Source organism: Schistocerca piceifrons, chromosome 5, assembly GCF_021461385.2.
Source record: "Schistocerca piceifrons isolate TAMUIC-IGC-003096 chromosome 5, iqSchPice1.1, whole genome shotgun sequence".
NCBI classification, from domain to species: domain Eukaryota; kingdom Metazoa; phylum Arthropoda; class Insecta; order Orthoptera; family Acrididae; genus Schistocerca; species Schistocerca piceifrons.
In genome coordinates, this window is record NC_060142.1 from 210,777,357 (window position 1) to 210,792,916 (window position 15,560).

The 15,560-nt window shown below is 38.3% G+C and overlaps 1 protein-coding gene across 3 annotated transcripts in view; it reads right to left on the reverse strand.

Moving 5' to 3' along the window:
* The window catches only part of LOC124797803 (angiogenic factor with G patch and FHA domains 1), a 270,523-nt gene that overhangs the window by 238,596 nt on the left and 16,367 nt on the right, over positions 1-15,560 (reverse strand). For 2 of the 3 annotated variants that reach the window (XM_047260815.1, XM_047260817.1), the window contains exons 3-5: positions 14,474-14,632; positions 14,046-14,217; positions 13,766-13,926 (exon numbers count right to left, since the gene is read on the reverse strand). In XM_047260815.1, coding sequence (XP_047116771.1) covers positions 13,766-13,926; positions 14,046-14,217; positions 14,474-14,632 — 492 coding nt within the window. Of the gene's footprint in view, positions 1-13,765; positions 13,927-14,045; positions 14,218-14,254; positions 14,331-14,473; positions 14,633-15,560 lie in introns of all 3 variants that reach the window. The other variant, XM_047260816.1, reaches the window with a different exon arrangement.

Genomic DNA, 15,560 nt, shown 5'->3' on the forward strand with positions numbered 1-15,560 from the left:
CAGATGCAAGGCCTTCCTGATTCACCTACCCAGCACATCCTATGCCAATCCTGTCACAGGCTCATCATAGCCCAACAGAGGCACCTGTGAAAGCAGCCAGTCATACACCAACTCTGCTGCAATTTCAGTACAGCATTTTATGTGCACATGGCCACCAACCAGCTAATCTCAGCAAGAAGTGAGCTGTTTACACAGTGGCACAACATGCTCCTGAGCATAACATGCTCAAGTTCAATGGCTGTTTTACAAGCCATTTCAACTGAAACCTCCCCTCCAGCACTAGCTTTTCTGAACTATGCAGATGGAAGGTATATTTTCAGCACATCCTTCACTTCTGTAATCCTCCTGGTCTCAATCTCAGCTAACCCACTACAACCACATCCTCTACCCAATACTCTCCTCTTCCCCTGTCCCATCATCCCATCCTAAGCCATGCCTCCACATTATCACCACCATGTGCTACATGAACTCACTGGCTGTGGCGCCAGCATTTAGCGTTCCTAGCCTGTGCACCTGCTATCTCTCCCTTGCACATTGTTACACCACACATCTGCTGCTTCCTCCAAGCCACCAGCTACTCCTCTGCCAACTCCTCCTCCTGCTTCTACTATTCAGTGAGTGGTCACATTTACTCTCAATTAACAGATACTCATTGATAATTAGTGGTAATCACTTATATTTTAATAATATTTCCTCAAAGATTAACTCTGACAAATATTAACAAAACACAATACCACCTTTACTGACCAAGTAGGCACCTATGTGCAGTGCAATAGATGTACTAGTAATTTAGAATTTTTTCTGCAAGCACACTAACTACACAAAGAGTGTAACTGAACAGAGAGCCTTTACCCAAGTAAATTACACTAAGAACCACAACTTACGTGAAATGAAATTGCTCGGTTTGCTGTTCCACAAAGGTAAAGAAATCAGAAGGACTGCACATCAGTCTATAAATGTGGATGACAAACAGCATCTACTACTAATGTATCTGTCATTTCTATCTTCTAATAAAACACATGCAGCCCAGAAAGTATAGATCTAAGTAGATTCACAGTGTGGTTATAGTGCAATGAAGAACTTTCGCAATAACATTCTACTGGAATCTCATATCATTACATCATGCAAACAAGAAGAAATGAAAATTAAGGTGGGAATTAAAAAAAGAGACAGGAATGACACTTACAAATAAATAAACGAGAGACCAAAAATAAAACACTAAGAGATCATAATTATCTACACTTAGCTAATACTTCAATGAGGCCATTGAAGGTCACATTTCTTGATGTTTCACGTACCTAACCATTGTGCAATGCCTGCATAACAACGAGAGTCATTCTTTTGTTTATTCCATCGTTTCCTTCTGATACATGATTTTTATCTAATATATTTATGATCTTCTCATTGTAGTAAGCTCACTGGACAAAACATTAGTCACCTCAGTCCACAAGCACAGATGAATTGTTAAATCTTTACAGATAGCACAGAGATCTAGTCACATGCTCAACCATGCGTGCACTGCCTCTGTGTGAGTACAAGGCAGCAGTGATCAGCGAGACAGTTACCAGTTTGTTTCAAGTGGACATTGTAAATAAACATGGGTAAATGTAAGGATGTGACAGAAGGGGGTAATAGTTTTGGCCATGCCTGTAGCCACACAATGTTTGAAGTAGCTGGATTTGTTGGTGTTTTGGGTAGGCTTTTCAGTGTGTGTAAAAGCCATGGTGTAACATGTGGATGGAGAAAAAAGATCTGACTGAGTGGGATTGGAGACACATTTCACAGCTTGTGAATCAAAATCACTTCCAAAACCAACAGGAATTCACACAGATAGTGGATGACAGTCCATCTCAACCTGTTAGTGAGAGAACATTGCAATGAGAACTGCATGGAATGAACATTTGGAGTTGGTCACCTTGAAAGATGCCATCACTTACAAGGGTACAGTAGTGAAGTTCATCAGGTTGGAAAGATACATTACTCATTTTCTTAACACTGCCCCACCTATTACATCTTGATTGGCCTCCAAAATCACCTGACTTGAACCCCATAGACAATCTGTGGAGCATGTTGAAACAGCAAGAAAAACACTTACATCACCATCCTAGCAATTTGGAGGAATTGTGCAGATAACTCCTCAGCGAGTGGTTTAGCCTGGATGTGATGTACCTGCACAACCTTGTGGACTCACTTCCTATCTAAAACAAGGCAGTTTTTAAGTCCAGGATGAGAATTACACAGTATTAAATTATGCTTGTAACAATTTCTCTATGGGTATTTAATGGTTTGACCAGTGAACATATTATCCTTTACTGGCTTTCCTACCTCTCTTTCCATTACCATTAAATTCCAGTTAGATTTAACTCTGTGCAACTACAAAAAGACCTTTACTTATTCTATCTTTCTGACTGACTTGGCTCAAGATTCTTATGAAATATTGCAATTATTACACAAAACAAACTTTTGCCTACACTTCAGGAACTTTAACTGCACACAACTCAGGCTCTGAACCCATTTCCAGCATTATGCTGTTGCAAAAGATTTGATTAGCATATTATGGTGTACTGCCAAGTAATCTGCAGCATTTAAGAAATTAAACAATAGCTGTAAATACACTGAGATTTTACAGTATGTGCCAAAGACATTAAGAAGATGTAAATAGAATGGAATCTTACAATACATACAAAACTGAAAGTGTAATATGTAAAGTAATAGGGACTCAGGTCAATAAAAGCAATTGACAAGGTGGTATTGGCTCTCAGCCAGAGACCTTACCCGTGACCGGTAATGAAAACATACAATATACAAAGAGTAACATGTTTTGCCACAGGTTTGGTTAGATAGTGCGAAAGTGGTATGCAGATGCTCATTCAATTCTAGTGGAAAACACTACAAAACAAGCATTGTGGATCACATTACAGTTTATTGTTATGTTTCTGAGAATGTACATTCCTAGAAGACACATCCCACATATTGCTCCCTCCAACATATACAGTATTTCACGAAAAGACCACAAGGCCAGAATTTGAGAGCTCTGAACACATACAGTATCTTACTGACAATCATTCTCCCCACACACCAATTGTGACTGGAAAATGAAGTACTTATTTGATTATTTATTTGGTCCTGTGAATCTAGGTTGTAAAGCGTACAACCATCACTTGTGGAGTGCAGATTATTGTCTTTGATGTTCTTTCCAACTACATACAACAGAAGGAGCCAAGCATATTGTAATAGTAATTTCATGCAGTAAAGATGAGCATGGTGCAATAGTAACAGAAGATCAGCAAATAGTGGGAGGATTGAAAAATTCCAGGGCAGAGTCTTTAGGATTCAGTAACAGACAAAGCAGATAGGCATTTTGTATGAGTTACATTGGTACCAATCACACTACTGCATAAGTCTGCTACATGCAACATTTGTAACTTCAGACAGTAGTATGCACTCAACACTTCAGTGCATACATACTGCCTTTGTGAAGGTATCCAGACACCTATTAGTGGCTTACTGACAATGGCTCAGTGGCTTAATAAGAGTTGTGTCCACTCCTTTTCTTTATGATGGCTTGAACTTTCAACGAGGTGTCTGAATGTCTGTGGAGGAATGGCAGCTCATTCTTTCTCAAGAGCCAAAACCAGAGAAGGTAGTGGTGTTGGACCCTGGCATGTAGAGTGAAGTCGACGTTCTAACTCTTCCCAAAGGTATTCCATTGGGTTTAGGTCATGTCTCTGGCCAGGCCAGTCCATTTCAGAAATGTTATTGTCTCAAATCATTCCCTTACAGATGCAGCTTTATGACAGGGTGCATTGTCATCCTGATACAAACTACCATCTACTCTAAACCACTCTTCCACTGTACACAGTACACAAATTTTAGCATTTTTCTAAGCACAATAAGGTGGCCTCACCTTAACCATGAAAATCACCACCATACAGTAACATCACCTCCTTCTTACTTCACTGTTGACTTGACTCAAAATGGCAGGTAATGTCCTCCAGGCAGTCAACAAACCCAATCCCTTCCATCAGATTGACACTAGGTACAGCACAATTCATCACTCCAAATCATTCAATTCCAGTCATCCTCTGTCCTGCGGTGTCACTCTTTACACCACCTCAAGCAGCACTCGGCACTGACTGCAGAAATGTATGGCTATAAATTCTTTTTAACTCCCTACGTACAATGAGCACTTTGCAACCGATGTGAAATTCCTCTGCTGATCTCATACATTTATTTTTTTATTTTTTTAAACACTCTTCACAATGCTAGATGGTCCATGTTTGTCAGTACATGAGGACTACAATACTAGGGAGGGGATAGATTGCTACTTACTGGGAGTTGTCGACAGGCATGACAAAAAGATTGTTACAAATTTAGCTTTTGGCAAAGCCTTCTTCCTTCTGCTGTAACTACTTCTTTATTGACAACACAGTGCTTCCCACCTTCTTTTATACTGGTGGGTCCACATCTTGTGACATCTGGTGGCCAGTTCCATATTACATAGAGGTGTCCAGATATTTCTGATCAGATAGTGTACATTCCATTGTTACTCAACCTCAGCAATCTATATAGTTAAAACAGCCATGCATAATGGTCTCTTTCTTCATTCAAATCCCACTTGTGCATTTTTTTAGGAATATGATGCTCATCATTGATGTTGTGTAAGCATAATGGGGAAACAAAGAGAAACAAACAGTGTTTTCCTGAAGGATAACTATGCTTTCTGTTCCACACATCTAGAAACATATGCTACAAGGAGTGTAGTCAAAGTCAAAGTCACTGCTACAATTTACATTAAATTATTTTGAGTTACAGAAGTTGAAGACTTCCATCCTCAGTTTGAGAAGAGCATGTTCAAAAGTCAAATATGGAAGTGGAAACAGTGTTTCACAACACGCTCTTACTCAGGTGGTTGGAAACTATCCCACAAGGTGGAACATTCAGCAATGATCAATGACATGGGGATGCATAAGGCAACAGATACTGCCACTTTAAAGACACAATAAATATGAGGGTCACTCCAAAAGAAATGCACACTGTTTTTTATTTTAAAATCCATCTTTTATTCTACATGTTTGAAAGTTTTACAGTGTGTAGATACATCCTTTAGGAACAATATTTTCATTTATCCACATAATTTCCATCCCTCTCAACTGCCTTACGCCATCTTGGAACCAGCCCCTGTATACCCGCATGGTAAAATTCTGGACCAACCTGTTTGGCAGTGTGCACAAGGGAGCCATCATCTTCAAACCTTGTTCCATGAAGAGAGTCTTTCAGTTTCCCAAAGAGATGATAGTCACATGGAGCCAAGTCAGGACTGTAAGGCGGATGTTTCAGTGTTGTCCATCTGAGTTTTGTAATCACTTCCATGTTTTTTTCCGTACCTGTATTAACGCCAACACTTTAAGTATTCTACAAAACACTTCCTTCCTCTATCCCAGCATAGCATGACAATTCATTCATTGTGATGCGTCTGTCAGCAGTCACCAATTCATTAACTCTCTGCACATTGTCTGGAGTGCGTGCAGTAAAAAGCCTGCCGCTGCGAGGACAGTCCTCAATATTGCCGTGCCCACTTTCATCGCGTAACCTGCTTACCCAACGACTAACTGTACTGCGATCAACAGCAGCATCTCCATATACCTTTTTCAACCTCTTGTGGATGTTTCCCACTGTCTCGTTTTCACAGCACAGAACGCTGCTTCTGACAAACATCAAGTGTAGCAGCCATCTTGAAGACATGCTGTGATGACGCCACTCACAGGAACAGGTTGAACTAAGTTTGAAAACAAGATGGAAGGATGTATCTACACACTGTAAAACTTTCACACATGCAGAATGAAAACTGTATTTTTACAAAAATAGTGTGCATTTCTTTTGGAGTGACCCTAATATATGCACTGGATACAAAGTGTTCTGAAATAATCTAATGATGATTTTTCCTGCAGAACAAAACAAAGAGAATCAGTAGAAGAGTAAGGAAAACACATAAGAAGACAGCCTTGTAGGTCACTTAGAAATGAAACCAACAAAAAATTCAAAGAATTAAAATCATTTAAAAAGAGATGGCTTTAGACAAATGGATAGTACATATAAGAAGTAAAAAGTGTAATCATTAACTTAGGAAGTGCTGATGGAGATCCTTAGTTAAGTGCAGAAGAATAATTTTAAAGTTTGTGCAGTTGAGAAGAGCTGCCTAGCAGAGTGAATGAAGGGGGTGAGGTTGTGACATTTCATTGAAGGACTGAGTAACCTTTAGACAAAAATGAGCAAGGTGATGCTATTATTTATATTACTAGCTGCATATTTGGGAGGAATATCATAACTGGGAGAAACTGACTTTAAATCTCTACTTGTCTGTCCAAATTTAAGTTTCCTGTGATACCCATAATTTCACTTAAATGTCACAATACTCTCTTTGAAAACCCTCCCTTCAATTTTCTTCCCATCTTTTCCAACTAAGCACTCCATCTCCAATTGTCACACTGCAGACAGAATGTTAAACTAAAAACTTTGTCCCTTCTTGTTCTCCCAATAGCTTTGTTCCTCCACCCCACTCTTTCTTTTTAACCTTCCCCAAACCTCCATGAGGAATGAACTATTAGCTCCGAAAGATAGGTATGTATGAGGTCTGTTAAAAAAATTTCAGAACTTCATCCTCAAAATTTTTCTTTGCTTACCTTTTACTTTTATACAGGGTCTCCTTCTAAATACTCTCCTCTACAATTGACATACTGCTCCCAATGCCATTTCCACTTCCAGAAGCAGTCTCAGCATGTCTCTTGCAGCATCGTGTGATGTGCTGTCTGTGAATTTTCTTTTATGTCATCTACTATTGCAAATCTTCATCCTTTCAACAGGGTGTTCAACTTTTGACATAAAAACAAAGTCTGCAGGAGCCAGGTCTGGAGAGTATGGAGGATGAGGCAGCACAGTGATTTCATTTTTTATGCAACAGTCACGCACCAACAGGCACGAATGTGGGGTTGCTTTATTGTGATGCAAGAGCCATGAATTGTCTTGCCACATTTGAGGCTGTTTCCTTCTGACATTTTCTTGGAGGCATCACGACACATTCCAATAGTACCATTGATTAACAGTGTCCCTGTGGCACAAATTCATGATGAACTAATGCTTCAAAGTCAAAGAAAACTATCAGCATGGCTTTCACATTTGACCTGATCTCAAAAGCTTTTTTTGGTCTTGGAGAACCTTTCTCAACCCCTTATGAAGATTAAGCCTAAGTCGCAACATCACGACCACAGACCCACGTCTCATCACCAGTTATGATTCTCTTAAGGAACATCTTGTTTTCATTTGTGCAATACAAAAGCTCTTCACAGATTGTGAGGCAAAGGTCTTTCTGGTCTTGACTTACGAGCAGTGGGATGAACTTGACAGAAACACAATGCATTCCAAGACGCTGTGTCAGGATTTCATGACATGATCCAATTGAAATTTTACTTTCTTCTGCAATCTCTTACCCAGCCAGTGTTTGATTACCACACACAGTTTTGTTGACGTTCTTGACATGAGTGTTGTCAGTAGACGTCAAAGGGCATCCTGAACAAGGGTCATCTTTAACTTTGGACTGGCCATTTTTAAACTGTGTGAACCATTCATAACACTGTGTGCAGCTTAAACCAGTGGTTCTCAAACCGTGCACCAGGGTGCATTGATGCCCCCTAAAACGTTTACAGGTGCGCCCCGTAATATTTTAGGAAAACATATGGCCAAATAAATATAAAAGAACACATAGTGACTCAGTTTTATCCATTTCATGACATGTGTAATACAGAACGAATCCTTAAGCTGTGTCAAATAGTTCAGTTTGGTTAAGGAAATAAAGTGGCTTATCTCCTGGTAGCATCGACAGTATTCGGTACGTTTCATGCTGACTGTTTTCTCTTTTCCATTGCTGCTAATCTTAGCAATCTAACGGTAGTGGCTGTTTGGGAACTGGACAAAGGTATTTTAAAATAATTACCAATGATAAAGCCGTCATTGGCCGATCGTGGTCATCCCTTAGACCACCGAGAACTGTAAGGAATTCTAGAGAAAGTATAATTCGCAATGAGGCGAGAAAAATAATTATTTGGATGGCAGAATGCTGTGGTGTGGAGAAACAGAATGGTCAGATAATTGTCACATTCCTACAATCATAACAATATGCAGTGGTGGGTGTGATTAATTCATTTAATAATAAATGTAACTGAATTTATAGATGTAACACTTCATCCATGGTAAAGTTTGGTGTAGCTATTACAGTAACTTATTTGATATGTTGTAAAAACTTGCAGTCCAAGACTGCAACCATGGACTGCAAGTTCCTTGCACCATAATGCTTCATGGTCATTCATAATTAATAAATGCCTCAAATGCCATTTTCTTCAACTCTTTGCACTAGAACTGCATTGCAACAGTCTTACCTCGATTTCACAATTTTTGATAGAAATAATGCATTTTTAGGGAACCCTTTTTACTTTTGTGTGTAAAATATAACTATCTTAGTCGCTGGTCAGTACCAGGCGCATAGGCATCCACGGATGACTAGCACTGGTCATGAAATTTTCCTAACCATTCCCCCTCCCACCACCCTTTGCCCAGTAGGCACCATGCAAATTATTTTCGCATACCTCGTTCCATGCCTTCTTTACGTAACCAAATGGTACGACACTTGTGTCGCTCTTAAAGTTTGTAAATAAATATTGAGTTAATCCACAGTGTTGCCAAGCATTAATGGATTTCCGATCAAATCCAATCGTTCAGAATCAGGAGAAAATGGTGACAAAATAGTTGACAACTGATGGATTTTTCCGATGGAAACACTTACAGGTATTATCTGATTGTGTCATGCTTTTGTTTCACAGTTGATTCACCTATGGACATTTTTCTTTTATGATGGTAGCCGTACTGAAATTGAGTCTTGTGCGCTATGCACGTGATCACAACTTGTCCATAGAATTTGGAAGGTTTCGTGTCGTTCCCAATGGTTGCGAACCTATTCCACCTAACTCGAGTGGGGCTGCAACAGCATGTAGGAGGTGAATTGCATATTATTATTATTATTATTAGCCTTTATGACCTATTTAGGTACTGTGAGAGTGTATCAAAAAATTATAAATAACATCTACAACCACTCACTTTTTAACAATATTTTATTGGAGATGCTTACCTTTCTGTTATCAATAAAATATTATTGAAAAGAGAAACTGGGAGAGGACATTATCTTTGAGAGGTTGTTATTGTTTGACCTCGAGCTGTCCACAACTACAAGAATTTCATTTTGTGTTCTTTGCTACAGATGAGTAGCACATGTGAACATGATCATCATTGTTCATGAAGCCTTCCTATTTCTGAGCATAATTTCCACTGCAGTTTTGTGATCCAGCAGGCTCAGGACAGAAGCCTCCAGCAAGGTTAATGGAACTTGAAAATTATCATTGGCAGCACTGTTAACCCATGGAGGTACAAAAATCCCGGCCCAGAAGGAAAACCGTTTCCATTGTTGTGCGCTTGACGTTATTGCAGAGTTTTCAGGTGATATGTCATTGAGGTGTTGCTAGTGTATGTGGGGCTCGTTTTGTGTACAGCATACTGCTTATTTTCAAAGCGCTAGAAGTGAATCTTATATACAAAATGTAATTGAATAAAATGGACAGATTTCTGAGAAACAAGCATGCCGTCGAAGAATCCAATTCTGGAAGTGAACAAACACTAACTGCAAGTAAAAAAAGCAAAACAGAGGCCTAATCAGAAGTACAATGAAAGCTACTTAAGCTATGGTTTCACTTGTATTGAGAGTGAAGATTATCCTTTCCCACTATGCTTGGTGTGTGGGTATAAAATGGCAAATGAGTCTCTGCTTCCTAGTAAGCTGAGCAAACATTTTAAAACAATGCATTCACATTTTCAAGATAAACCTGTACGCTATTTCAAGAGAGTGTCTGAACAGCAAACAAGAGCAGCATATTTTTTAAAAAGTGTAATGTCTGTTTCTGATTGCTTCCTACCAAGTCTCTGAACTAATAGCAAAGAGTATGAAAGTTCATACTATAGGTGAGTCACTTATTTTGTCTGCTTGCAAAAAAATGGTCATGACAATGCTAGAAAATGAAGCAGCTATGAAAATAACCAAGATTCCTTTGTCGAATGATGCAGTTCACAGAGGTATTATGGAAATGTCTACTGATATTGAGAAAAATATATGCAGTAACAAACTCAAGCACTCAAACTTTGCATCGCAAGTTGATGAATCAACAGACATAACCCACCAATCACAACTCTTAGCATTTGTCCATTTCATTAATCAAGATCATATAGTAAATCAGTTTCTTTTCTGCAAAGAATTAAGTGTGTCTACTAAAGGTAAGGATGTTTTCAATATTTTAAATGATTATCTTAATAAGTGGCAGTTAACAAGGAAGTCATGTGTAGGCATTTGTACAGATGGTGTTATTGTAACTCACTGCTTTCTTCATAGAGAAGCCTTAATAGTAAAAACATTGGGAGAAAAATTGAGAGAAGTCTTAGAGCAAGTTGTTCAGATGGTAAATTTTATTAAAACAAGCTCTGCCAAAACATATTTATTCGAAGAACTTTGTATCAATATAGAGTCAGAACATAGATGGTTGCTTTGACACACAGAAGTTAGGTGGTTGTCAAGGGGGAAAGTACTTACCCATGTGCATGAGCTACAACAAGAACTTCTCATGTGTTTCAAAGAAATGAAACATTAACATTTTTGCAACCTCCTTCAGAGTGAATTTTGGATTGCCAGATTGCAGTATTTGGCTGATATATTTCAGCAGTTCAATATTTTGAACACTAGCAGGCAAGGGAAAGAAGAAAATATCCTCACATCCACCGACAAAATTAAAGTGTTTCACAGAAAACATATGGAAAAAGAAAAATATGGAAAAGAAAAGCTGTTCAAGGTAACTTGGAAATATTCCAGTTGGTAAGGAGTACATGCTTAAATGAAATACTTCCAATAACAATAGATCATTTAATAAGCTTAGAAGAGACACTGAGTTCACATTTTCCATCCCCAACACTAAACAGTACGATTGGATCAGAAACCCATTCATGGAAACTTCAGGTGATTTTGGCTTAACATTAACAGAACAAGAAGACCTGGCAACTGTATCTACTGATCGTGAACTGATAATTAAGCGTAAGGAATTGTCTCTTGAAGCCTTTTGGATTTCTATAAAAAAAAGAATGTGTCAATATCTAAAAAGGCTTTGAACATTTTACTTCAATTTTCAACATCATATGTATATGAATTAGGATTTTCTGCACTCACTACAATTAAATGTAGAAAGGGAGGAACTCTTCAATGTATTGACAAGGAAATGAGCGTTTGTCTTGCATATATATCTCCAAACATTGAAGAAATCATGAGGACACATAAGGCTCATGTTTCCCAAAAACACTAGAAAGAGTGGATGTAAGGTATGTTTCATTTGTATTGCATTATTACTTTTCTCTACAATTTGAATTAATCATTAGTTTTACTGCATTATTTCATTTCAATATGTTTCACTTAATAGTTTCTCTTGCCCTTCATCTTGGTAAGGTAGGAGGTAACACAGCGCTCGGCCATTGTATTTGAGTGGCAATAGTGCTTCATGAATGTCTCAGATTTTTTATACAAAAATTATTTGTTAATATTGTGATAATGTATGTTTTTTATCAATGGAAGTTGTATTTTCTGTAGTCTGGACAGGAAATTCAAAATAAAATGATTTAGTTGTTATTTTATCACAGTATTTATTTCCTGTATTGACTGTTGTAAAATATTTCTCAGAAATATGTATATAGTGTGCCCTCAATTATTTTAAATGCGCGCACAATTATTTGCGGCCTCTTAAATGCGTCCAAAGCTCAAAAATTTTGAGAACCACTGACTTAAGCGTTCATCATTGTAGGCTTTCTATATCATTTGGTGTGTCTCTGTAAAGGTTTTCCTGACTTTCACACAAAATTTAATGCAAACGTGCTGCTCCTCTAACTCTGCCATCTCGAAATTCGCTAACTGTGCGACACAACATTCTACTCAATACAGCACTGAACAATAACTAACAGACATACAACTATGAAACCTCCAGCAGTTACACATTAAACACAGGTGTGTGTGCTGGGACGTCAATCACATTTTGCTCCAACACACCACTGGCACAAAATTATGAGTGCTCCAGAAGTTTTTGAACAGACCTCATACTTTCATACACTATCTGATCAGAAGTATCTGGACATCACTATGTAATTCGAAAATGACCACTAGATGTCATGACCAATGGGCCTGCCAGCATAAAAGAAGGTGAGGAGTTTTGAGTTGTAGAGAAGCAGTGAGAGCAGAATGGGTCAGTCAGAAGAGCTCACTGACTTTGAACACGGATTATTCACTGGATGTCACCTGAGAACCAAATCCATCAGGGACACTTCAACCCTTCTAAAGCTACCCAAGACAACTGTTGGTGATCAGATTGCAAAACAGAAATGCGAAGGTACAACCATAGTTAAATCAAGACCAGGCAGACCTCATGTAGTGATGAATAGGGACTACTGAGCATTGCAGAGGGTGGCTGATAAAAAAATAGAAATCAAATTAAAATAAATTTGCACAAAACCAGTGGAAAGAATCACTCATGGACTCCACAATGCTTCCAGAAATCCAGCTAGAACAATGACTGCTTTTAGTGAGTTAAAAAGACTGGGGTATGATGGCACACAGATTCTCACAAAGCACACATTTCTATATCAGTGCTAAACAGAGCTTGAGGTAATGTAAAATTTGATGGCACTGAACAGTGGATGACTGGAAACAAGTGTTTGGAGTGATGAATCACACTATACGCTGTGGCAATCCCATGGAATGGTTTGGGGAATGCCTGGAGGATGTTACCTGCCATCATGAGTAATGCCAACAATGAAGTACAGAGGAGATGGTGGTGGGGTATGGGTGTGTGTTTTTGTGGATAGGGTGTGATCCCTTATTGCACTTCAGAAAATACAAATGTGGAAGGATATGAACACATTTTACAGCATTATGCACTGTGTACGATAGAGGAACAGGGGAGACGATGACTGACTGTATCAGCATGACAAAGCACCTCATCATACAGCAGCACCTGTGAGGCAATGGTTCGTGGACAATAATATTTCTGCAATAGATTGTCCAGAGCCCCAACCTGAACCCAATGTAGCACCTTTGGGACGAGTTAGAACTTCAATTTTGTTCCACATCTCAGCTTCGAACAGCACTACCTTCTCTGGTTTTGGCTCTTCAGGAAGAATGGGCTTCCATTCAGACAACTCATTGAAAGTGTCCTTGTCAGTCATCACAAAGGTAAAGGGTGGACACACCTCATATTAATGTCCACTAATAGGTGCCCAGATATTTTTTATCAGATAGTGTCTGTCTCTATCATCAGTACTGAAATTTTGCCTGCTTAATATAAGTACTAGCCAGTAATTATGTCTCACAATTTAATTTTATTCCTCAACACCAACTAAAATTTCAATATCAAAATGTGTAGCTTCTGATAAGCCATTGGCAATAAGGTACCTATAATACATCTTTTTCTTTTCTGCAAATGGACTCTCAAATATTTAGAACACAGATGATAATGGCTTAACAACGGCTCTTGTAATTCTTTTCTTGTTTTCCACATTAGGACAATTCTGCCCAATAACCACATTTATTTTTGCAGCTGAAGACTGTTTATAATCCATATACTTATATCCAAGCACTTACTTTGCTTACGTTGATGTCAGGAATAAGCACAGAATGGTCACCTTCACGACCCAGTGTTCCTCCAGTATATGTCACAATAAATAAGGTACCAATCTTCAATTTTTCCACATTTGTTTCTTTCACTACAATCCGCATGCATGGTGGATAAGCTTTTGAACAGTCTGAAACAAATAACCACGCTCATCAGTAATGATATTGCACATGAAAACTAACATGTAAATGGCAGTAATCTAATTTCAATAACAAGAGTTTTTTACAAGACAAGAATCAATTTCATTACCACTGTCTAAAAGATTTTCTTTTAATTCGTCACTGTTGCTGCTATCGCTACTACTGTCATCTGGACTGCTGTCAGAGCATTCACCCTCTTCCCGGTTGTCATCCCTATCCTGCTTTCCTTCATTATCACAGTCATCATTTGTAATTTCTTCTGTCTTAGACTTTTTGTTTTCCTACGATAGAATTTTTAAAAATTAATAAATGTTTTACCTATAGCATTTGCTAATTGTTCCTTTAAAGATAACTGAATAATTCCTTCAGCTATTTTGTCTATTTCTTCATCCTGCTGAAAAGATAAGTGTTCAATAAATGGATGAATTTGAAAATCAATATTTCATACAAAAGACTAAAAAGCACAAAAAAAGAATTTTCAATTCAGGCATTAATCTAAAAAGAGATACTTATTATGCAATGCACTGGTTAACATACTTTACTTATCTTCTTGTTGAGTTTCTTCCGTTTCTTTTCCTCTGCTTCATAGGGTACATTTTGATTTTGCTCAATCTGGGAATGGAACAAATATTCACCACTTCCACTGTCGTAGGAGTAATAAATGCCATTATTTCCATCATAATATAATCCTCTTTCCTGAAAGAACCAATGTCACACATCATTTTCTTCACAAGAAATTTTTTCAAGAACCAACTCAAAGAAACCACAAAGAGCTATGAATCACAAAGGGGATAAGTATATCTTGTAAACAAATACGGGAATTTTATATTACAGGAACAAACTGAAGAAACCTTACCCAAATATGTCATTATAAGAAATACTGTAAAATATTAAGGGATGTAATGTGTATCCACAGGACATGTGGCCTGTAATTGAAGAAGTGTCATGATGATCTCTCCATTGGCAAAAGATTCCGGAATAGTCCCCCATTCAGATCTACGGGAGGGGACTGCCAAGGGGGAGGTTACCATGAGAAAAAGATTGAATAATCTACGAAAGGATAACGTTCTACGAGTCAGGGCATGGAATGTCAGAAGCTTGAACGTGGTAGGGAAACTAGAAAATCTGAAAAGGGGAATGCAAAGGCTCAATCTAGATATAGTAGGGATCAGTGAAGTGAAGTGGAAGGAAGACAAAGATTTCTGATCAGATGAGTATCGGGTAATATCAACAGCAGCAGAAATTGGTATAACAAGTGTAGGATTTCTTATGAATAGGAAGGTAGGGCAGAGGACGTGTTACTGTGAACAGTTCAGTGACCGGGTTGTTCTAATCAGAATCGACAGCAGACCAACACAGACAACGATAGTTCAGGTATACACGCCGACGTCGCAAGCTGAAGATGCACAGATAGAGAAAGTGTATGAGGATATTGAAAGGGTAATGCAGTATGTAAAGGGGGATGAAAATCTAATAGTCATGGGCGACTAGAATGCAGTTGTAGGGGAAGGAGTAGAAGAAAAGGTTACAGGAGAATATGGGCTTGGGACAAGGAATGAAAGAGGAGAAAGACTAATTGAGTTCTGTAACAAGTTTCAGCTAGTAATAGCGAATACCCTGTTCA